General features: G+C 44.7%; 1 protein-coding gene across 2 annotated transcripts in view; it reads right to left on the bottom strand.

Annotated features, from left to right (window-relative positions):
* The window catches only part of GALNT10 (polypeptide N-acetylgalactosaminyltransferase 10), a 222,017-nt gene that overhangs the window by 70,962 nt on the left and 125,107 nt on the right, over positions 1-25,948 (bottom strand). For both annotated transcript variants that reach the window (XM_006072971.4, XM_044947428.2), the window contains exon 4: positions 24,158-24,324. In XM_006072971.4, coding sequence (XP_006073033.2) covers positions 24,158-24,324 — 167 coding nt within the window. The remainder of the gene's footprint in view (positions 1-24,157; positions 24,325-25,948) is intronic.

Below are 25,948 nucleotides of genomic sequence, written 5' to 3' on the forward strand. Positions count from 1 at the left end.
CCCCCCACCCTCCTCTCTCTCACTCTTTCTCCTGATCCCCTACCCCACCCACATCAGGTCACAGGGAGACTTAGATGGAACACATAAATCACGGCGGGGAATGGAATCTAGCTTTCTGAATGACTGCCAATGGGCTAGAAGTTAGTTTGAATCTGGCCCCACGGGAAACAGGAGATAACAGAGAGCCAGGCAGAAAAATTTACCCTTCTCTCTCTAGTTCGTGGACTACACTAGGGTGTTGTTCCTTGTAACCCTGAGAGAACACTCCCCTGCCCACCCACCACTACTGGGAGAGCGCACGGGCCCATGCTGGAGGTCACTGTGCAGTGGAACCCACAGCTGGAACAGCCTCTCCTTTTAATTCATTCCTCCTCTCCTTTTAACTCATTCCCCCCTTCTAATCTCACCCTCACTGCCTTGGGCTTGCAATCCTTTAATCATAGCTCAGGTCCTGTTTTCTAGAGGACAGCGGGCTAAGTAAGGCAAATAATAACTATACATTTGCTCTGACTTGTAAAATAAGAGAAAGTCATTCACAAACACTGCTGTTTTAAGAGCTGTCAGCAACAAAATGCATGCAACACACCTTAGCACACATTCCAACCCGTGGTGTCCCAGTACCAGAGAAGAGGATGAGAGAAGAGAGAGCGCACTGGTGGGTTTTGATTCAAAAACCTGTTAATTCCAAGTTTGATTCATATCTGTTAATTCCACAGACATTTCATGATGTCGCTATGCACCTGGCATTGGACAGCATCCCATGACGCAGAGGTAACTAAGACATGTAGGGAGTAGGGGAGCTGCCATAAAAACCTGGGGTAGGTGTGGCATGCCAGCTGAGGGATTCAGGAGCTGGGCAGAGAGGAGGCTTGGATCCTCCCTGTCTTATCTGAGGACAGGACAGAGGTTGGTCCAGAAGGGTGAACAGTCTGCCAGGGGGACACAGTGAGAGTGGGAAGAAGTCGCTCTCACCTCTGCACCCCCGCTACCTACTGCCCATTCTCTCCTGGGAGCACAGATTTCTGCCTTAAGACCCCAGCCCCTCAGGGTAGGGACTGTGTCTTGTGGTTCATCAGGCTAACTCTAAAATCCCACCAGAAACCTGGTTGGCAGCAGGGGCCCCGCACAGACTGTGGAGCCACGGAAAGGCACAGATGGCCTGGCTCAGTAACCTCCAACTCTCCCATCCACCCAGCACTCCCGAGAGATGCTGCTCACTCCAGCCTAGGGCCTCCACAGTCCCCTGCAGCCAAGTTGCCTCTGGGAAGTGGGTTGGGGGTTGGAAGTGAGAAAAGGCCTCTCAGCAACCCTTTCACTCCTCTGGGTAGGATGGCAAGTGCTTCCCCAGTGAGAACCTTGGCCTGGAATTTGGCTAGTGATTAAGTTATATGTGGTGGGATATTTTTAAAGGGTTATTTTTATGCATTCCAATATACAATAGGTACAAACAGACACTGTTTGATTCCACTTATACAAGGTACCTAGAAGAGTCAGATTCATAAAGTCAGAAAATACAGTGGTAGGACTTCCCTGTGGTCCAGTGGTTAAGAATACGCCTGCCAATGCAGGGAACGTGGGTTCGGGCCCTGGTTAGGGAACCTAGATTCCACATGGGGAGGCGGAATGGGGATTTAGTGTCTAATGGGGACAGAGTTTCAGTTTAGGAAGGTAAAAAATTTGGGAGATAGATGATGGTGAGAGTTAACACAACAATATGAATGTACTTAGTGCCACTGAACTGCACAGTTAAATATGCTTAAAATAGTATGTTTTATAGTATGTGACTTTTACCACAATATTACAGTATTTTTTTAAAAGGGTGACTTTTCGTGGTGGTGGCAGTGTCACGGTTGTCCCTTCCTTACTCTTAACCACGGCTTCACTCTCTCTGCCGCCACCACCACCCCTCCCCCTAACAAAACGAAACCCCAAACACCACGGCCTCCTGCCCCGGAGATGGAAACCATAACCAACCCCAGAAAACAAAAATAAGGACAGCAAACCCAAGGTCCTGTTACAAATAATCCTTGTGGAAGGACAACTGCTGAGCGAGCATCCATAGCCCTCACCACTCCCCCAGAGCTAAAACCAGGCCTGGGTTCAGGGATGGGGCAGGGAGCAGAGACAGTGAGGGTCCCTGGATCCAAGCATCACTTTCATAGGACACAGTGCCTACAACAAAGGAAAGTCTCATTCTCTTAAACAAGTTTACAGTTTTGCCTTCCTGAGCTGGGGGCCCTGTGAAGTTTCCTCTCTGCTATATACAGCTATGTCCTGATATAAATCTTTGGTGTAATCACAGGCTTCTTCAACCCCAAAAATGTGAACAAAACTTCTGAAGGAGCTGCTATGGAAGTCTGCTCCCCCACCCCTTTTTTGATATGGACCATTTTTTAAAGTCTTTATTGAATTTGTTACAACATGGTTTCTGTTTTACGTTTTGTTTTTTTTGGATACAAGGCACATGTGATCTTAGCCCCTTAACCAGGGATGGAACCTGCACCCCTTGCATTGGAAGGAGAAGCCCTAACCACTAGACCACCGAGGAAATCTGGAAGTCTGGCCCCTCGACAGAGCCAGAAAATCATGAGAGCGCAGCTGTGGCTTGGTGGCGGCAGTGACGTGTTTAGGCACTTGGCAGGGCTCAGAGCTCTCCATCACTGCACCTGGTGGTCAACCCATCATTCACACTCTTGCTGGTGTCTCTGCCATTCAACTTGGGTTTCACCCAGTGAACACCAGCCACTGACAAGGCTTCCTAGCATTAAGTACCACTGAATAGGTATCAGTGACAGGTCCAAGGCCAATTCCATTCTGCTGCCTGAATGACAGACAAGGCTCTCAGGGCAGGCAGTGTCATGGCAGAAAGCAGTGGTGAGGAGCAGCAGCCTGCCCAGACCCAGGAAGCCCCCACTTCTACACTGACAAGCAGTGTGATGTTGGGCAAGTCACTTCCCTTCCGCCAGCCTCAGGGTTTGCACATGAGAAATGCAGATCCTTCTAGCCCACCTCATAGTGTTGTTCTGAAAAATTATTGTGATGTGAGTGCAAACCACTTACACCGAGTGTGGCACACAGTAAGCACTCAATCTAAAGCTAGGCTTTTAAACCCCTACAGAGGGGACTTTGTGTCCACCTGGAGAGGGGCTGTCAGTACTCAGAGCTGTTCCCACCAGAGCTGCTGGGTGGACTGCAGGGTGCTTAAGAGTGGTCTAAGGACTTTCCTGGTGGTCCAGTACTTAAGAATCCACCTGCCAACACAGGAGACATGAGTTTAATCCCTGGTCCGGGAAGATCCCACATTCCTTGGGGCAACTAAACTTGCTACTCTAGAGCCTGTGCTCTGCAGCTAGAGAATCCACCACAATGAGAAGCCTGAGCACCACAACTAGAGGGTAAGCCCCACTCACTGCAATTAGAGAAAGTCTTCAAGCAGCAGTGAAGACCCAGTGCAGCCAAAGATAAATTAATTGATTAAAAAAAAAAAAAAAAAAGAGTGATCTGAGCCCAGGGCTGCAAAGCAAGCCTTCCCACTTGAGCCCTGCCAGGTAGGGGCGCTGGGTGCAGAGTCAGGCAAAGAATGGCTGGTATCAGGTATCTGCTGAATATTACATAGTAGGTGTTTTATAAATGTTCTCCGAATGAATCAATGGGCTTTGGAATCATAAAACTGCCTCTGTAACCTTGTGCATGGCATTTACCCTTCTGAGTCTGCACAGCATTCCCATAAAGCGCTAATAACATCTTTCCAGGGTTGCTGTGAAGTTAGTGCAGTCCTGTAAGTAAAATGCCTAACATAAGTGTTGAATACATGGGAACTACTAGACTGCACTGTGAAGTAGGAGTAGGAACCAGAAAACAAACAAGCCATAACTGAAGGGAAAACTATTCTGTTTAGGTATGTAACCTTGGACAAGTCGCCTCACTTTAATAAGCCTCAGGTGACTCACCTATAAAATGGAAGCAGTCAGACCTTAACCTAGAGGCTTGCTGTGAGGATCAGGCCAGCTCCCCAAAGTGGAAACTTTATATAAACTCTCAAGTGGTGAATAGATGCTGATGGCTGAGCAGAGACAAGAAGGACCATGAATCAAAGTGCCCAACTCAAAGGATGCCAGGGCAAGGCATACAGACCTCAAATCATGGGTACGATGGCCTTTCTTATTTATGTTTACCTAAAGGAACTCAGTCCTGAATATTCATTGGAAGGACTGATGCTGAAGCTGAAACTCCAATACTCTGGCCACTTGATGCGAAGAACTGACTCATTAGAAAAGACCCTGATGCCAGCATTTTGTGCAAGGGCAAGATTGAAGGCAGGAGGAGAAGGGGATGACAGAGGATGAGACGGTTGGATGGCATCACCAATTCAATGGACAAAAGTTTGAGCAAGCTCCGGGAGTTAGTGATAGACAGGGAAGCCTGGCGTGCTGCAATCCGTGGGGTCGCAAAGAGTCGGACATGACTGAGCGACTGAACTGAAGCAGGACAGTTTTCCTGATTACAAAAATATTGCCCTGGAGACAATTTGGAGAACACACAGAAGTATAGAGAAAACACAGACATCTCCTGTGATGCCTTCATCTAGAAATAACCCCAGGTGTTGTGCCGTGTTTCAGTGTGGTACGGCCATGTGAGCTAAGAGTGAAAGCACAAGGCAGCCTACTAGAGTGGTCCAAGCGGACCCCAAGGCCAGCTTCTGAGTTCAAACTCCAGTCCCACCTCTCTCAGATGTGTGACTGCAGAGAAGATTCCTCACTTCTTTAAGCCTGTTTCCTTATACATAAAATATGGATAATATTAACATTACTTTCTTTGTAGAATAGTTAAGTATGAGGATTAAATAAGATAATGCAAGTTAAATAGCACGGTGTTTATCACATTCTAAGAACTCAATAAATGTAGTTATTATTATTATTATACATACATGCTCACATAACTTTTATTTTAAAAAAAATGAATCTTTTTGGTGACAATCATGTCATCAAATTTTCCTCTATAATGGTAGTTCTCCAGGTGACTCAGGGTCAGTAGGATTAAGTGTTCCTTGGGAACTTGCTAGAAATACAAATTCTCAGCCAGGTCTTGACCGACTGAATCAGAAACTCTTTTAAGGGTGGGGGTCCAGCCGATGAGGTTTCAACAAACCCTTCTGGTGATTCTGACGCTCATTCCAATTTGAGAACCACTGATTTCAGTGGCTTCACAGCATTTTCTTCCATGATTTATTTAATCAGTCACCTCTTTTCAGACGTGTAGGCTATTTGCCAGTGAGGTGCTTGAGTGGGCTGTGCAGACTCATGAGAGGCAACTGTGAGTGTTCTCAACTCTATTATTTTGGTAGTTTGAAATCAGTCACAGAAGTTTTACAGCACAGAAATCAGCATATGCTACAAATGTGGGCTCTCCATATTTACCCCAGCTGGCTGTAATCTTTTTCCAGCACACTGTTGGCTACTTCCATACAGTTTTGCTATGTAAACAACACTGCCGTGAACATACACATGACCATGACCATACATCTACCTGCACATCTTTGATTGCTTCCTGAGAAAAACTTCTAGAGATGGGACCGCTATATCAAAGGGTATTTTTAAGGAGCTTTGATATATACTGTCAACGCTCCCACCAGCAGAGAGGAGTAAAATGATTTCCCTGCATGGGTCACAGAGGACTTCTGAGCTACAGACTGTGGACCAGGATCCTGCACAGGCTCTGGCCATGCTGAAGTGAAGAGTATGGGTCACTCAGTCCTGTTTGACTCTTTACAACTCCATGCACTGTAGCCCATCCTCCATCCATGGGACTCCCCAGGCAAGAATACTAGAGTGGGTAGCCATTTCCTTCTCCAGGGGATCCTCCCGACTCAGGGATCGAGCCCACATCTCTTACATTGCAGGCAGGTTCTTTACCGCCTGAGCCACCAGGGAAGTCCAAGAATAGGGCAAATCCTGACCTTTTGTACAAAGCTCTGCATCCTGCTCCCCGTTCCCCTCCTCAGTCTCCTGCTCTGTGGTGGTGAGTGTTGACTCTCCTTTACACTTGGCCATCTGAGAGGCACCATCTGATAGAATTCTCTGCTCCTGTTCTATGTGCTGCCCCAGACAGCAGCCACTAGTCACACGAGGCTACACTTGGAATATGACTCGTGTGACTGAGGAACTGAATTTTTTACTTTTATTGAATTTTAATTAACTTAAATATGAATAGTTACGTGGGTCTAGTGGCTACTGTATTAGCACAGCTCTAGGGATTCAGGAAGGACTGTGGCTTATGGTTCTTCTCTAATTTGATAATCATGGTGACCTGAGATCCTGCATTATCTGCAGCAGCTCTGACTTCACACACTCTGTTCCCACTGAGCCATAAACACTGACATGCTGGAATTTTTTAAATGTCTGGAAATTCTGATATTTCAGAATTTAAATTACAATCTCCTTATCTACTTAAAAAAATAATTGTAATATATAGTGGAACTATATGTAACTTTGTTCTGTATTTTCCAAGTCTCTTGTAAATGTTTTATCATACTGTCATAATTTAAAAAAATAAGGAAGAAAGGAAAAAACAAAGGATGAGTCCTCAAAAAAACAATTACAATCTTGCAGACTGCATTTCCTACATGGAACCCTTTGTCAGATTATGCCCCAGTGGGGACTGGGAAATACTGAGCTCCTGACTCAGCAGAGAAGCACAGAGGTTGTTCACTCAGAAGGCAATCTCCTCAAAATCACTGCTGCTGCTGCTGCTAAGTTGCTTCAGTCGTGTCCGACTCTGTGCGACCCCATAGAGGGCAGCCCACCAGGCTCCCCCACCCCTGGGATTCTCCAGGCAAGAACACTGGAGTGGGTTGCCATTTCCTTCTCCAATGCTTGAAAGTGAAAAGTGAAAGTGAAGTTGCTCAGTCGTGTCTGACTCTTAGCAACCCATGGACTGCAGCCTACCAGGCTCCTCCATCCATGGGATTTTCCAGGCAAGAGTACTGGAGTGGGGTGCCATTGCCTTCTCCATAATCACTACTATCAATCTATTGCTGATAGACCATTTTGCCTCTGTGCTTTGGCTTATGCAGTTCCCTCTGACCAGGGAATCTCCTTCATTAGGCAATGACACCTCCTCTAGGAAGCCCTCCTGATTATTCCCATTTAGAATTAAATATGAATTTAAGTGGCCCTCTCTGAGGCCACTAAACATGGCGCCCATGGATCATGCTTAGGTAAGAGCCTTGAGTCACCCCCACCTAGGACCTATTTAACCCCCATTTTAGATAAAATTCTAGTAACTTTAATAACTTGATTTTTTATTCCAAAGCTGATTTGAGACAGCACATTAAAAGGGGAAAAGACTCCTAGGGACAGACACAGTGGAGATGACAAGAAGTAAATATCATCTAAGAGTCATACAGCAACAGACAAGACTTAGAAAAAAATAAAAATACCAAACCTGGGTTTCTGAAAACAGAGCCATAGGGTCATTTTGTGCAAGGGCAAATACTTCTCCAGACCTCAGCTGTTCTTCAGGGTAATGCTGTATCTGATAGCTGATGCTCATTAAGACAACTATCAGGCATCAAATCCTAACTAAACTCTCTGGAAGGGGTGAAAAAAGTCATTCTAAATTTCTAGGATTTAAAGCTTGCCAGGATGTGAGAAGTCATCCATACTTTATAGATGCAGACACTGAAGCCCAAAGAGATGATGTAATTTGCTCAAGGTCACAAAGCTATTTACTGGCAGGGCTGGAACCAAGGCTGGTCTATTTGTTCCATATCAATACCTGGAAAAGTCACTTGATGAACTTTTACTCCATAATGCCACTGAATTGATGAGATATTTAGGGAGGAAAAATCTTCCCCACCCACCCCCACACGAAGGTATTTTCTTTGTTACTGATGATTAACACTGGGAAAGGCCACCTCTCTATGTGGAAACAGGTGTCAAAAGAGAGAATAAGATGGGAGTTGGCATTTTTATCTTTATGAAGAACATGGTGTGAATAGCATGATTGGGGGTGATATAATATTTGAAAGGCATTCTCTAATTGGGGTGGTTAATATCCAAACTGGTATTATACATGGGCAACGTGATCAAAGACTAATGAAAATGAAATCCCTCAAACACATGGCTGTCCATCAAGATGCAAATGATAGAAGAGAAATAATCCACTGATGATACACAAGTGATTTTAATGTTCCGTGCATCATCAGACATTTATTTTGGGGCTTTAGACGTGGAGGAAGAATAATAGGGTTGATCTAAGGCAGTTATAAACTACCACTCTTAAATATATATCTTCTTGCTCTATGCAGGAGCAGGTATTCAGAACAAGGTGGTTCATACAGACAGCTCTTTAAATGATACCTTGCAATTACATTACAGCCTTGAAGCAGATAATAAACCTTCAATGTCTTGAATAATTTAAAACTTTCCAGCGGCATGAAGGTTGAACGGAAAGAAAATCACACTTTGCTTTAGGGGGGAAAATTCCTCAGCAAATCAAATGTGGGAATTAAGGCAGAAAAATGTCCAGTTTCTCATTCATTTTCCTGATAGGTGGATATTCCATCCCAGGTCAACCTGCCCCCTGATTTTCAAAGTCAGGGAGTCAAGAGTGAATGAATCTGTAAGTAAAATAGGAAAACACACAGCATGAAATCCTTCCATGTTATTCCTACCATCACAGAGGTGATAACACATAATAACATAGTACTCTGGATCCAAATGCACCTGAGTTAGGACCCTGACTCTGACGCTTGCTTGTTGTGTGAACTGAATTTGTCTAATTCTCAGTTTTATCATCTGTAATATCAGCTCAATAATGCCAGTTTCCTAGGACTCAGTGAGATCATGAATTAGCACTTTCTGGCGTATATGAAATGTCAATAAACACTGGATTTATTACTGTTTTTAAACATTATTATTAATATTAATAATGACACTTTAAGTTTTAGGGTCCTTAAGCTGCAGATACAAAGGAAGATGAAAGAAAAGAAGGAACAGATGAACACAGAGAGTTTCATAATCAAGAAATGTTACAGCATCCAGGTTAATGATCATGGTATGGTTAACCCACAGTGATTCTGAGCCGGTCTCTGTTCTAAGCGCTCTGTGAGCAACATCTCAATTACCGCCCAACTCTTTAAGAAAGTAGCCCAGTTTTACTCAGTGAGGCGCAGAGAGGTTAAGTACTAGTTAAACGTCACCCTACTGTCTGACTCTTAACCCAGGGTGTTTAGAACCCAAGGATTCACAGCCCAAACAACTTAAAATTTTGCATCTAGTTTTAAAAAAATATAATTTGCACATGCATAATCTTATGGTATATCTGCAGAGAGGCTGGTGATCATAAAATCTGATTCCTGCTACTGCCAAGGTGGGCTTGTGTAATTAAGTTAGCTATAGACACTGGCCAGCATCCAAAGAAATTGTCATAAGGCAAAATGCCATTGTTAGATAACTAGAACTGTTGTTCAGCCCTGTTGAAAGAGTGTAGTATATATGCTGTGTTAGCAATTAGCAAAATGTTAAAATGGGGGCGGATACTTGACTGCACTGGTGGGATTTGACTGTGTGCCTGACTTCTGGAGGTGCCAGACAGCCGTGGGGGCTGTTGTCAGGCCAGCAACAGGTGCTCCCACACTGGGAGCAGCACTTGGTCATGAACTAGTCACCCAACCACAGCGCCTGGTGTGCCTCCCTTTCTCAGATCTAAAATGCACAGGCTGGGTGAAGATTCCCAAAAGCAGGGCAGGAATTCCCTGAACTCTGCAGTCATGCTGCCTGGGATCATGAGGCTCTCTTCCATCAGTGGAAAGGCTTGATTTTTTCCAGGTTTAACAATAGACTGTGTGTGTGTGTGTGTGTAACTCGCAGAGCCTGAACTCGAGGTTTTACACGTAGAGAGCTCACTGAGAGATAGGATCTGTGGGAGTGTGGAAGAAATATTTTAAAATAAAGGTTGAAATGTGAATAGAACTGGAGTGTCTGTTCTTGAATTTACTCTACAGCATTTTTTAGGAATTTATTTTGCAGTGGAAGGAACCTGGGGGTGGGGATTCGCACAGGGTCTTCAGAAACCTGGAGGGACTCATGGGAAGATCAGGGCAGAGGTAGACCCCATTGAAGGGTGTGGCGAGGAGGATGAATGTAATTCAACATGATGAAACACTTCTGTAAGAGCTGTCTGGTTAATTGTGACACAGCAGGACAGATGTGGCACAGGTGCACAGAGGTGCCCCTCAGAATTGCCGACCAGGCTTTAGAGGTCAGTGCAGCCAACATAAGGAAGCGAGGACCCTGGGCTGCAAGAACCAAAATCCGGGTGTCTTGATTTGAGATTCTCTGTATCTAAAGCCATGAAAGTGATTATAAGCGAGCTCCTATGGAGGAAGAGCTTTTGGGGCAAACTGTTCACTGGTAAGAGATTTAATCATCCCAGAAAAGGCCAAAATCTACGTGCTGGAAAGCAGGGCTTTTGCCAGGTGCCCCCACCTGGAGATGCCGGTTAGGACGGCCACGGAAAAGGCAGGGAGTTTCTGACTGAGGACCCGAGGCAGGGACACAAGCACATTCTCACATCAGAAAACATTTTATTGGACACTTCTGGAGGAATTTATTCCATGCCTGGTGAATTTAGAGTTATGGGCTTGGTTGGGGCCTCAAACAGGTGATTATGGTAATTTAGAGAGAAAGTACCAAGCCATTTCTGTCACAAAGCCATTCCAGCTTGAAAATAATAGTGCATCCTTGTATTTATAGACTGCTGAAGGCTTTCCAAAGTGCTCTCCCATCTATTATCTCATTTGGTCCTTACAACAGGCCAGAGACGTAGCTTGTAGCTCTGCTGCAGGGCTCTGAACAAGAACTGTCCTTCTCTGGGCTTCAGTTTCCCCAGGGTGGTCCCTGGATCTCCTGGATCAGAGTCCCCAGAGAGCTGGATATGATGCACATTCATTCTAGGCTCCACCCAGACCGGGAACCTAGACTCTCTCACTGGGGCGGGGCCCGGGAATCTGCATGCTAAACATACTTTCCAGGTGATCCTTACATGCACCAAAATTTGAGAACCCCTGCTCTAATATCTCCTAACTCCTCAGCAGTGAGATCCTGCCATCTGAAACACACCTACTCAGCAACTAACAAAATCCTGAAAAAGTATAAAATTCTGATGAGTGGGGAGAAAACAGTCTGGTATTGGCTGAGTGCATGTGATCATGCAGATAATAACAACCTCTCAAGGATATAATTAGTGCCCTCGAAATTGGAATATGACTGTTTAATAATTTAAGTGAGATCATCAGGATTAATGAACAGCAGTTGAAATTAAATGTGGGACCATAAATCCCCAGAGACCTGTTACAGTGAGGCAATTATTTATGGAAGGCATCCTGAAAAACAGGGGTCTGACTGAGGCTGAAGGCATTTAACTTAGCTCCTCCCATAAGGGCCATGACTTTTCTGCACTTACGGTAATCCAGGGTCTACATTCAAAGATGTCACCATCCAACTGTATCATAAAGTATGTATTTGTGATCCACAGTCTTCTGTTCCTATATTCCAGTGTTTTCCAAATCTGAGCAGCATTTCAACTCTATCAAAATAATCTGAGATGCCTGTTAAGAATGCAGGTTAGGGGACTTCCATGGTGGTCCAGTGGTTAAGAGTTTGCCTTCCAAAGCAGGGGACACAAGCTTGCTTCCTGGTCGGGGAACTAAGATCCCACATACTGAGGGGCAACTAAGCCCACGCACAACACACAACTGCTGAGCCTGAGTACTGCAACTAAGACCTAATGCAGCCATAAATAAATAAGTATTTTTAAAAATAATACAGATTATTGGGCCCACCCCAGAACCACAGAATCAGGATCTCTGCTGTGGGCCCTGGTGAATTGTGTTTTAACAAGCTCCTCGGTCGGTGCTGAAAGGGATAAGAGTTAAGAAGCCTTACTTGAAACTAGTTGGAACCAGAGACCATGGGGGACACACTCCAGGTGTGGGCTACCTGCCTTTGAGGTCACTTTCCTCCTTGGCCACCAGACTGGAGAGTTCTCCTCAGGGTTCTTTCCTTCTGTGGCAACCAGTATCCTCCTGGAAGTCTTTATGGCACTTTTTAGCTCTTTAGGCTCTTTCACATTCTAATTTCATCTAATCTCTACAGGGAGACTCTGAGGTAGATGGGGGTAGCTGAGTGCTCATCATCCTCGTTTCAGAGAACAGTGAGGGTAACTCCCAGCACCACAAAGGCATCACTACTAACAGGGACCATTACTGACCACCGACCATGTGCTGGGCCCTGCATTATCTCACTTAATCCTCACCTGACCCATGAAAGGGGGGACGGTAGTTACGGCTTCGGGGTTGGGAGTGATGGAAATCCAGGCCCAGCTGGTTCACACGAGAAGACAGTGTCCTGGCTCACGGGTGGGAAAAGGACAGGGGTGGAATGGGGCTCAGCTGGCACCACAGGCTGGCACCCTGGATGAATCACTGTGGCCATGGGAATGGGACAGCACTGGCCAGGGGGATCAGAGCCCTCATCACGGCTGGGTGGTGTTACTGACTGGCTGTCCCTTCAGGATCACAAGGAATGAGTGGTAGGCAAGGAGCAGTCCATCAAACTGACTACACCCCTGCCTTCCTTCGGCTCGAAGGGCGGGAAAGACAGGGTCTGTGTCTACAACAGAGAATACCGAGAGTCAGCTCTGCTCAGGAGGAAGGCCTATTTATAGGTCATCTTCATTCACTAATGAGCTAAAGTACCACTTCTTCTGTCATAAGGCAGTGGAAACATATTTTCTGGGAAAGGTCAGGGCTGGTCTTTCCTCTCGCCTAGTTAAAACAAATCTGGCCACTGTGGAGGTTTCTGGGAAGGTAATTGAAAGTTTGAGTTTTCCATTAGCAGAGACTGGAGTGCAGTTATTATTTAGAATATTCTAGACATATATTATGACGGCACACGGGGAAAAAAATTAAAAGTTTCTGAGAAGACTGGGCAGAAAACAACCTTATAATTCCACCTGTTTTCCTCCTCACTACATATTATTAGCAATGCCCAATAAATTCCATTCATTAACAGACACATCAGCTCCAATAGACAGTAAGAGTTATTAGTTGTTTTGAGATTCCTGGCTGCTCATAAACAATGTGGGCATCTCTGAAGAGGTCTGCATTTACAAAGCAAACAAATAAATTTATTTCTTTTTATCATTCTAGGAGAAGCAAGTAGTTTGGTCTTTTATGGCAAGAACCTGAGTGTATACAAGGATCCCAAAGGTTGAAAAAGGCAGTCTGCATCTGTAAATACTTTACAAGAATCAACATTCCTAAGTAGCACAAGAGGAAAGAATGTTACTATGGTCTTCCTATGCCTGTTTCTTTATTCTATACAATGATGTGAAAATTACATTTTCATGAGATTCTTCTATTTGAGATAGGAAAGCAGGAGAATAAAAAGAGAAAAAAGAGAAATGAAGCCTTCAATGCCCACAAACGCGATATTGATTGACAGTGCTGCAATCTTTTAATTTTTGGAATAAATAAGAGACATACAAATGTGTGGATCTGGCCTTCCTGATCTTCAGAACTGTCAAGCATTGCCTATTTTGGGCTATGAATACTGGTAACATTTTAAGCCTCCGGTGTTTACAGATCTGAAGGTGCCTCTGGATTCAAATCAAGCCAAAATTGGCTCTGGAGCTGTGACTGCCTGATAAAGACATGACTGAACCTTTTGGGGCTGTAAGTTCTGCAAGGAGGTTGGGAAGAAATGCTTTAAGTATCTTTTGGCAATGAGCCTATTTCACTGCTGGCCACGGATCTGGTTGGGCAGCAGGTTAGAGTTAATGCTAACTTTTTGGCTGATTTGCTTCATTAACCTGCTCAGTTCAGTTCAGTCACTCAGTCATGTCTGACTCTTTGTGACCCTATGAACCGCAGCATGCCAGGCCTCCCTGCCCATCACCAACTCCTGGAGTCCACCCAAACCCATGTCCATTGAGTTGGTGATGCCATCCAACCATCTCATTCTCTGTTGTCCCCTTCTCCTCCTGCCCTCAATCTTTCTCAGCACCAAGATCTTTTCAAATGAGTCAGCTCTTCTCATCAGGTGGCCAAACTATTGGAGTTTCAGCTTCAACATCAGTCCTTCCAATGAACACCCAGGACTGATCTCCTTTAGGATGGACTGGTTAGATCTCCTTGCAGTCCAAGGGACTCTCTAGAGTTCAGAATCAACATTATTTAGAGGAGCTGGCTAATATTTATGGAGCCAAGCAGGACGCTATGGGGCCTTCCCAGGACAGACCCCCTACACCTCACCATGTCCTCCACCTGCCTCTTATTCGTAGAAACGTTACGGTCTCCCACGCTTCCCGAGTCCCAAAAGGCTGGCTCAGGAGTTAATGATTAGGATTTATGAAGATGTAGAAAGTAAGAAACGGAGAAGGCAATGGCACCCCACTCCAGTACTTTTGCCTGGAAAATCCCCTGGACGGAGGAGCCTGGTGGGCTGCAGTCCATGGGGTCGCTAGTTGGACACGACTGAGCGAGTTCACTTTCACTTTTCACTTTCATGCATTGGAGAAGGAAATGGCAACCCACTCCAGTGTTCTTGCCTGGAGAATCCCAGGGACGGGGAAGCCTGGTGGGCTGCCGTCTCTGGGGTCGCACAGAGTCAGACACGACTGAAGCGACTTAGCAGCAGCAGCAGCAGCAGAAAGTAAGAATACTTGCTGGGCCAAGAAACTGATAACACTTTAGACTATAAACCAACCACAGAGTCACTGAACTCCCAGTTCCCTGAAAGATATAGATAAACGCCTGACACACATTCCCAAGTTGTTTTTACAGGAGACAGATCCCCACCAGAAAACTGCTGACTGCAAGCGCAACCAGATCGACTGAAACCAGAAGAGGGTTGATACTTGAAGCTTCATCTTGATGCCAACCCACCCGAGAATTGTGCATGAGCTGACCATGAGCTGACCGTGTACCCTGCAGTTCCCTCCCTCGCACTGCCTTCAAAACTTTTATCTCATAACTATCAACTTGAAGGTAGTCTTAGGACATTAGTCTATCACCTTTTCAGGTTGCTGGCCTCCTGAATAAAGCAATTTTTCTTTTTCTACCAGCACTTGTCTCCTGCGTATTGACCTCTTGAGTAGCAAGCAGAGGAACTAGAGCTGCATATCAGACCTGTCCAGTTACATTTATTGTGAATGAAAACAGCAGGACATACTTCTTAGACATATGAATGTGTATCAAATGTCATGACTGAGCACTTCATATCTTTACCAAGAAGATGTTGATTTTAGCTAAAAGTTGTTTTATTTAGGGGGTGGGATATGGAGAGGAGGTGAATTCCTTGTACTTGGATTTACATTTTCTACTAAAGATGAATTTTCCCATTAGGCAAATAAATGTTGGCTTCTAAGAGGCTCCCAATGAAATTAGAGATACTATGTTTAAATTGCTTACCACAGTGTCTGGCACATGGTGAGTGCTGTCCAGGTGTAAGCAGCATTGTTACTACTGACGCTATTGCTTCTTCCCCTTTATAAGGCGGACAAAACCAGCTCTTTCAGCCCCCAACTTGCTGAGCTGAAAGAAGCTGACAGGAAAAGGACTTGGTTGGTTTGCACTTGATCAAGTTAGGTACTAAGGAACCTCTTACTTTTATTTCAGCCTCAAATCTCATCTCCCTTTAGACTCTGAGCAAATAACAATTCATGTCAGACCTAAGCTGGCGGAGAAGCCCAGAAGCTTTCTGAAGACAGATTATTACAGAAGGGGGCAGCTCTGTGGCTCTCTGCTTGGAGATCTTCATTGGGTTTTGCTTCTCCCCCATTACATTTTTAAGGGAACACCAAAACAGTGGAAAAGGTTAGATGTTAATCCTCACAAGAGAATCAGGAGAATATCAGCAATTTTGCACAGTTTTGCTGAGGTGAGTTTTTAAAATGTAGAAGCCTTGCCCACCTCAATAGAAGCATCACCTTTCTGAAAATATAACACAGCTATTTTCCACTACAGGAACCATTCTTTACCAAACATCAGAGCTTTTGATGTTTCAGAGGCAAGCAGAGCTATTTATTTGAATTTTTTTTTTTGCTATCCCAGTAAATCATTTATACAGTGCTTGATTCATAAAATCCTGTGTATTTTTTTTAAGATGCACAAAATATCCCATAAACATATCAACTCCTGCATGCTGTGTTCTTGCCAGATAGCCACCAAAAGATTTATAGATTTCCCTCATTATAAAATAATTGATATTCTCTAACAGCTTTAATCTTCTTAGCAGTTTTCTCCTTTGGAGTCTGAGAGAGAAGCATTCAAGATGTTATATGAAAGGAGAAGAGGATAAGAAACCTGTGGATTTTCTTAGTGGTAAGACACCCTAGAGACTGATACATGAGAAGTGTGATTCTAAAGGTTACAGAGTCCATTGTGGGAAAGATGGATACCTCCTATGAAATGGGATGATTAACCAGGAGGAGAGTCCTCTAAGGGCAGGTAAGCAGTCTAGGGCACCTCCCATCAATCTCTTTTCAAAGCCTCAGTTTTGTCATCTGTAAGATGGAACTGCTTCCCAATATTTCACTTCTAGGGTGGCCAGGAGAGGGGACATGGGGCAGGCCAAAGTAGGAACTCTTATGCTGCCCACACGTCCTGTGAATTTATGCTCCCCTCCGTGGCACCGGCTGCCCTGCCAGGGAGGCCTGCAGCTCTCTGTCGCTCAGCTGTCCCTGCGTCAGTCAGCTCAGGAGGAACATGGTAGAGACGGATCCATGTGCGCCCTCTGGATCAGCTTCTCCAAACAGTATACCTGATGTTCTGGGGTTATGCCAACCCTGTCTCTATGTCACAACTGACTCAGAGGAGGAAAGATGTGACAGTCATTTTATAATGACAATAGGAAATGACTGTAGAAAATTGAGTGGAAGAAACCTGGATACAAAGTGAAATATGACTGTATGTCCACTACATAAAGCGTGATGTAAAGGAACTAAATGTAGTTTCACACTGTGGATTATTGTCTAGCTAGTAGAAAACAGATGAGTTAGCACTATAGCTGTTGGCATGAGGGATATCTGTGATACATTAATGGGGGCAAAAAGAAGAGCAATGTGTACAGTATGATCCTATTAAAAGAGGAAGAAAAGAAACCAGTGAAGATTAGGGCAAAAGTTCTAGAATCAGAATGCATGGTTTTTAAAAAAATTTTTTTAACTTCTTCCTTTTTATTTAGATCCTATTTTTTAAATTTTAACTTTTTATTTTATACTGGAGTACAGCCACTCAACAATGTGGAGACAGTTTCAGGTGGACAGCAAGGGAACTCAGCCATACACATACATGTACCCATTCTCTTCCTCCCAGGATACATGGTTTGAAACCAAAGCTCTGCCTCATTGACCGAAGCAGACTGGCCATTTACTTAACCACTCTGTATCTCAATTTTCTTATCTGCAAAATGGGGATAAAATATTACCTATTTTAAGTGGAAAAAGGAGGTTTAAGATCATGGAGTCCAGTAGCTTTCTCACTGAGGATGATAGAAGCCACGCTGGTGCTGAGGTGATGAATGGGTGAATGCACTGAGCACAAATGCTCAATAAATGTTTGCTTTTGTTGCTACATGTTAGTATTAGGAAGCAGAATGGTCCAGAAGGATGCACACACTTACTGACATGGATTACTTCAGTTGGGCTGCAAGAAGGTGGGGTGGGGGTGTTGGGACGGTATGAAAAAGAAAACGGAACTGACAGATCAGGTGTGCAATAGCAAATGTCACAAGGAAGTACAGGTCTGAAGAGTAAGAAACCACTACACACCTGTGAGCGTGGCAGAAATCCAGTACATGGGCAAAACAAACGTGGACAGGACATGGGGCGACCAGACTCACCCTCACTGTGGTGGGCATGCACTCTGAAGACACTTCGGCAGTTTCCTACACTAAACATATTCTTATCGTATGAGCCAGCAATCACCTTCCTTGGTATTTAACTAATAAGTAAGCTGAAAACTTATGTCCACACAAAAAACCCATACAATGATGTTTACCTATCTGCCTCCTGCAAAACCTGAATGCAGGTCAAGTAGCAACAGTTAGAACCGGACATGGAACAACGCACTGGCTCAAAATTGGGAAAGGAGTATGTCAAGGCTCTATATTGCCACCCTGTTCACTTAACTTGTATGCAGAGTACATCATGCAAAATGCCGGGCTGGATGAAGCACAAGCTGGAATCAAGACTGCCAGGAGAAATATCAATAACCTCAGATATGTAGATGACGGCACTCTTATGGCAGAAAGTGAAGAGGAACTAAAAAGCATCTTGATGAAGGTGAAAGAGGAGAGCAGAGAGCTGGCTTAAAACTCAACATTCAAAAAATAAAGATCATGCACCTGGCCCCATCACTTCATGGCAAATAGATGGGGAAACAATGGAAACAGTGACAGACTTTATTTTCTTGAGCTCCAAAATCACTGAATATGGTGACTGCAGTCATGAAATTAAAAGATGCTTGCTCCTTGGGAGAAAAGCCACGACAATCCTAGATAGCATATTAAAAAGCTGAGACATTACTTTGTCCACAAAGTAATTGCACACATTGTCGAAGCTATGGTTTTTCCAGTAGTCATGTATGGATGTGAGAGCTGGACCATAAAGAAGGCTGAGCACTGAAGAATTGATGCTTTTGAGCTGTGGTGTTGAAGAAGACTCTTGAGAGTCCCTTGGACTCAAGGAGATCAAATCAGTCAATCCTAAGGGAAATCAGCCCTGAATATTTATTGGAAGGACTGATGCTGAAGCTCCAATGCTTTGAACACCTGATACCAAGAGCCAAATCATTAGAAAAGATCCTGATGCTGGGAAAGATTGAAGGCAGGAGGAGAAGGGGATGACAGAGGATGAAATGGCTGGATGGCATCACCAACTCAATGGACACGAGTTTGAGCAAGCTCTGGGAGATGGTGAAGGACGGGAAAGCCTGGTGTGCTGCAGTTTATGGGTGCAAAGAGTTGGATATGACTGAGCGATTAAACAACAACAACAACAACAAAAATTCATAACTGCCCAAACTTGGAAGCTACCAAGATGGCCTTCAGCAGGTGAATGGATAAATAAATGGTGGTACATTCAGACAATAGACTATTATTCAGCACTAAAAAGAAATGAGCTACAGGGTATAAAAAGACATGGGGGGACATTAAATGCATATTACTAAGTCAAAGAAACTAATCTGAACAGACTGCATACTGTATGATTTCAATTGCATTAGACATTCTAGAAAAGGCAAAACTATGGAGACAGTAAAAAGGTTAGCGGGTGCCAGGGGTTAGGAGGGAGAGATGAAAAGGCGGAGCACAGAGGATTTTTAGGGCAGTGAACTACTCTACTCTGTATGATGTTATAATGGTAGATATATGTCATTATACATTTATCCAAACCCACAGAATATATAACACCAAGAAGGCACCTTAATATAAACTATGGGCTTTGGGTGATAATGATGTGTTGATGTAGCCCATCCATCGTAACAAATCTACCCCTCTGATGCAGGTGTAGGGCACTGATGAGGGAGTGGGTGTTGGGGGTGTGTGTGCAGTAGGTAGGAGGGTGGACGGGAACTCTCTGTGCTTTCAGCTTAATTTTGATGTGAACCTAAAGTTGCTCTAAAAAATAAGGCCTATTTAAAAATAACCACTGGGAGAAGCCTAAGTGTTAACAGCAATTGCCTCCAGGTGAGGAGGTGACAGACAGCTCTTTCTGCACGTTCCACGTTTCCACCTTGACTTCTAGCCTGTGCTCACGCGGTTCCCTCTGCCTGGAACATTCTCCTCGCTCCCCTACCCTGAGGGGTAGTATCTACTCATCCCTTAGGATCGAGTTTAGCTGGGATTTTCTCCAGGAATTTTTCCCTGATCTTCTCCATGTTCAATGGCGCCTGGACCTCCACCAAGGGGCACATGTTCCATGAACTTACGATTGCCCCTTACCCTGTCTGTCTGCCCTGCTGGGTGTGAGCCTTAGAAGAGATGTCTATTTTATTCTCACTGTAGCCCCAACACCTACTGCAGCGACAAGCATAGAGTCATTTCATGAATTTTCTGAATATATGAATATGAATGAGATCAGGACAACTGTACAGAAACAACAAAATGAGCAGCAGAAAACTCAAGGTGAAAAGAACCTGAACGATACAGTGAAAGTGGGGAATGGCCACCCTGACAGTTGTGGTGGTCCTGGAAACAAACCAGGGCTGCGAGAGAGATGACAAGAAATGAGGAACAGACAGACACTCACGGGCCTGTGTCAAGAGTGAGACACTGCAGTGCAAATCAGGTCGGAGAAAATGGATCTCCTTATGTGCATCACACCAGGACCGGCCCGGTGTGACAGCGCAGGTAAGAGTTAAAAAGCTCATGGTGGAAAGAAGACCTTGGACCCTGGTCTCAATTTTGAGAGTCTCTACCACATGCACTGTCCATATGGGCCCCGCAATGTCCATAATGCCCTCCAGCACCAATCACTGCCAACAACCCATCAACAGCTCCGCAAACGCTTAAGAACCTCCTCTGAGGGAACCCTGTACTGTGTATGCTTTTGTTTGCTGCTGGGGAGCTGAGCTGGGGGAAACGATGTCAATGAGACCATATCACAGACTTGTTTCTGCGCCTCATCATTCCAGGAGGCCCACAGTTCACCCAAAGACAATAATGCCTTCCACGACTACATATCCTATTTTTTCTGGAAAACCAATACTGTTTGGAAATGAGAAGGGGAGGGAGAATAGAAGGAAAAAAAAATGAACAAAGACCCTTTTTGTTTTTCCTAATAAAGATTTCCTATGCGGGCAGTGCAATCTGGAGGCAGGCCTGCCACCCTCCCCCCTCACCTCTCTCTCCCACTAGAGAAAAAGCACGTCCGTGTCCTCCTAATCCTCAAGGAAGCACCCACATTAGAGAAGCTTCTGGAGCCCCCTGTAAACTCCACAGCACTCTATTTGCAAGCAAGGCCAGGGTGATTCCTGTCTGCCTTTGCTCTAGTCCCCAGTGCTGCCTGCACAAAGCTCTGGATCTTATTTCAAGAATTCATCTGCTCCAATTTTGTCTCCTACCCGAGGTCTCGACCCTCAGCTGAATTACAATTAGTTGCCCTGAGGATCCTGGAAGAGACTCATTTCAGAGGAAAATGCCTTCTGCCAGGCAGCGCCAATTGAGCCCATAGTTAGCATCTATGAATTTCAACTCTAAAGAACTGCCTCTGCTCACATGGCCCAGAGAAATCTGTCTTTCACGATGGCCCATATTTGCCGTACTTTAGACAGGCTTCTCTATAATGCTGAAATTGTTTCTCCCAAATCTCATTTTTGAAACAATCACTGCTGAGTAAGTTTTCTTCCCAAGCTGCCTTGAGAATTTCTTCTTAAAATAAAAAGAATTATTGCTTTTCTGAAGAATGGAGTTTGCAAAATCTGACAGCTAATGTGCAGGACTGAGGGGCGGGAGGTAAGAGTTCTCTACTGGGTTTTGTGCCCGATTCATCGAGATAAAAGGGCAACAGTCAAGGGGCCTCAGTTCTCATTCCTATCTGTGAAATGGGACAGTATTCATTCTCTCTCTTACTAGGGTTTGGGAATGGTACTGCATTCAATTAATACTTTTGGTCTCTGGAGAAACAGATGCACTTGGTGAATGCCATTCTTATAAAATTTACCTTTTCTTTCCCAAGTTTGTTTCACACAGAAGGTGAGGTGAGGGGGATAAGGCTGTGTGGGGAACCTAGATTCCTATCCCTCCTCTGCAGCCAGCTGGCCACATGCTCTTGGTGAACTCGGTCCACTGCTCCAGGCCTCAGCCTCCCATCTGTACAAGGAAAGGCTGAGTCACAGCTGTGATGTTCACACATTTTTAAGCAGTGGCGCTCCTCTTAGTGAGCAGTTTTTCACAAATCAAATCCAGACTCTGCTAGGAGAGGTATGTGAACCCCACCTGCACCTGCAAGGTTCTCCACAGCCCTCACAGTGCTCCCTGAGGCATCCCTGGGCCCCTTTCTGCACAGAGGCGCATGCTCCAAGCCAGGGCCTCCTCCCTCAGAGGTTGTCATCAAGACAAAATGAGATAATGCATGGTTCTGGCCCATAGACGTGGTTCTTGAAACAGTGAATAGATGGGAAGACAATTTAGGCTGAAGGTGGGACACCAGCACATTTGTCACATGTTTTTCCACCGATGGAAAGGGGGAGACCGTACCTTCATGGCTACACATTTATCCCCGACTCCCCCTCTGACAAACCAGTCAGAAACAGTGTTAACAATAATAACTATGATGCCAGGGTTAAAAGTTTATTTCTGATGCTCACTTTGGGCCATGTACTATCCTAACCACCTCATATATATTAACCCATTTAATAGTCATGACCACCTAAGAGGTAGATTCCATTTTGTTGATGAGGCAACTGAAGCACAGAGAGATTAAGTGACTAGATAAAGGTCACAGAGCTAGTAAGTGACAGGGCCAGAACAAAGCTGAAACTATTGCTAAAGAATGGTGCTACAGAGACATGGAGACACACCCGCAGGTGACCTCGCAGACCTCACTTCAGGGACATACATAAATCTCATATAACAGATGCTACTGTAACCATGGTGGAAGTGCTAAGGGACAGATAGAGGAGCCCTGATAATTCACTCGTCAAACATGTATTAAGCACCTACTGTATGCCTAAGGAGCTGAGAATGTGTGGTGGACAAGACTGACCGGGAAGACCCAGCTCTCAGAATGTGGAGTCCAGTAGGGTAAACTCACGACAGGTCCATGTTTATACACACAATGCTCACATGTTATACTTATTGGTATTTTAATTCTGCTGTGATAAGATCAAAGAAGGAAAAGTAAAGGGTCCCCTGAGAATGAGTGTATGTCAAGAGTGAGGGGAGAATTAAAGGTACTAAGAACTGAATGTAAGATATGTATATGTTTGAGTATGTATACATGCACACACATACACATGTGCCAGGTAATTAGGCGTGCAGTATTAAAATGGGGCACAAGAAACTCAAGTTTTGATTATTCTAGAATGTCCTTAGGCCCCTCTTCACTACTTATTAGTGCCTCCACTAAAAGGTGAGAAAAGGAAAGGGCTTTGCTTGATTTTACTGCAAGTGGTAAAAGCTCTGATGCAAAGAATAAGCTTAAGACCATTGGCTGAAGGACAAATTCTTCTTGGATTTCATTTGTGGCTCCCCCTCTATGTCTCACAAACCCATGGGTGAGACTCAGCGAAGAGGCTCTACAGTGTGGCCCAGAGGTTAAGATAACGTGCTTAGGGCCAGGAAGACATGGTTTGTTCACTGTATCACCACCCAAGAGCTGTGTGACCAAGGGCAAGTCACTTAACCTCTCTGAGTCTCAGTTTCCACATCTGTAAAATGGGGTGGCAGATACTGTAGGTGGGTTACCTGATGCCTTCTCTAATTCACTTCTCCTTTTCCTATCTCTACCATAAAGAGGCCCCAAATCAGAACACTCACCTTCCCAGCCACCCTTGCAGATATGGGTGCCCAAATGTTAGAGTTCTGGCTCAGAATCACTGGGAGACTTTGCATTCTGAATAAGAAGGCAAAATCTTCAAAGGAAGAGGTTTTGTTCTCTTTGCCCTTCCTCCATCTTCTTGCCTGAAAGGTAGACTTCCCAGAAGTACAGCAGCTATTTTAGGACCATGAGGATGAGGATGAGGAAGCAGGAAGATAGAATAAGTCTTGTTCTCCAGTGAAAGACTTGAGTAGCTATGCCAACCCTGGACTGTTTTATGAGATGAATGAATAAATGAATAAACCCCTTTTTTGAGCTGTTAGCTAAAGTTCTCTGTTACTTGCAGTTTAATGCATTTTTTACATTGATACAAGCAGAATAAAAACAGAATCCACTTCATGGTGACTGGTAACTACATCTCAGTTAGTCCCATGAAGTTAGTCCCAGACTGAGATAACGGGTGTTCAGTGCCAGGTTCATGGCTTGGCATGGAGCAAGTATCAGTACACATGGCCCATATGCTAGTGCTGCTGAAGAAAGGAAAACCTGCCATCCCTTTGGCAAGTCACTGAACAGAGCATGCAGGTGGGAAGCTGGGTGAAAGGGGCCCTACCTCGGTCACTGAAGTCGTCCACGAGCACAATCTCGGCGATCAGCTCTGGGGGTGAGCGGTTCAGCACGCTGTGGACGGTGCGCAGGAGGGAAGACCAGCCCTCATTGTGGAAGGGGATGATGATGCTGGTGTTGGGCAGCGTCTCCAGGTAGCGTTTGCTTTTGCAGCTAGAGGGAGACACAGGAGGTGAAGAGGACAGGTTCAGCTCTCACGCTGCCCAGAGAACTCAGGCATCTAGTTCAGCTAACTGCAATTCCTACTTCTGCTCCAGCCCCTAGGGACTGAGTGAAAGCTGGGGACACCACCGTCACTTCAGAACTGTCTTCTACTTGGGATCCCAACACATATAAACACACCCGCGTACACTCACATAGATATATACACACACAAGATCCCCCTAGCTCTGTACATGAACAGTTACAAAACAACAACTCCCAGTGGTAAAGGAGCACTGGGGTTTGGTGTTTACACGCACTCGCACTAACTTGTTCATACCTCAGTTGTGATAGGAACATGGTTGTTCATCTTCATGATTCCATGCGAGGGACAGCCCTTAGATAGCACTCTTGCCTCTTTCCCCACCCCTTGCACGTTCTCCTCCATGGAGGAAAAACCATGTATCCATGAACTTGGAAGAATAAACTGGGTCTCCTTTTCTCTCCACCAGCCCTATGGTAAGCCTGAGGGTGGAAGACCCTGCTCCTTGTGGGCCTTTCATAGGGTAACACTCCAAGGATTTAACACAGTTACTTAGTATCAGAAAATATCCAGCTGACGTTCAAACTTCTCTGACTTTTCTGTATCTTTTTAAAGCTGATTGTTAAAAACCAGGATCACGACAAGGCTGACCCAGTGCCTTTAGTTGATGTGTCTCCTAGTCTCTTTTCCCCTTACCATTTATTTTGTTTAGGAAACCCGGTCATCTGTCCTAGAGTATTTTCCACAGTCTGCATTTTGCTTTCTGCATTGCTGTGGTGTCTCTCAACATGTTCCTCTGTCTGCCCCATGTTGGCTCCTGTAAACTGGTAGTGAGAGCTAGAGGCTTGACCTGATTTGATGAGGATATTCTGGCAGCCTCTTCATGGGTGCTAGTGCGTAGCAAAGAAGACCCAGCACAGTCAGAAATAAATAAAATTCTACTTAGTCATGGTGTATAATCCTTATAAGTTGCTTATATAATCCTTATGTATTGGTTTGCTAGTATTTTGTTGAGGATTTTTACATCTATATTTATAAGGGAAACTGGTCTGGAGTTTTCTTAGGCTTTTGTCTGGTTTTACATTTTAACTCTTTTGCTAAAAATCAGGGTTCTTAGCATCAACATTACTAGGCTATTTTTCCCTATAATATAATAATAGTTTTAGGAAAACAATACCAATATTATTGCTAACAACATGATGATAGAAAATTTAAGAATCTTTTCGTCTTTCGTTTCTTTTCATTGTTGGGGTATATTTCAATAGAGATATTAGAGATTTTCCCAGGGCCCAGAAAAGAGGAGCTGAAGACCAGGCAGGCCCAGAGGGAATGACAAAACTATCCACCTTGAGCCAGGTCTCTGGCACAACAGGTAGAAGTTGGGAGCCCAGAGGTAAAAGGCTTCATGCAAGGGGGTTCCACAAGGCTGCTAAGAAGTTTTTTGGGGGAAACTTGTGACATCTAGGACAATGAACATAACAAGAAAATATCTCCTTTCGTATGCCACTGCAATCCACTGTCTAAATAAGCCCGGATCTCCTTGCAACATACTGGTGGTCCAGTGGTTAAGAATCCACCTGCCAATGCAGGGGA

Source organism: Bubalus bubalis, chromosome 9, assembly GCF_019923935.1.
Source record: "Bubalus bubalis isolate 160015118507 breed Murrah chromosome 9, NDDB_SH_1, whole genome shotgun sequence".
Taxonomy (NCBI): domain Eukaryota; kingdom Metazoa; phylum Chordata; class Mammalia; order Artiodactyla; family Bovidae; genus Bubalus; species Bubalus bubalis.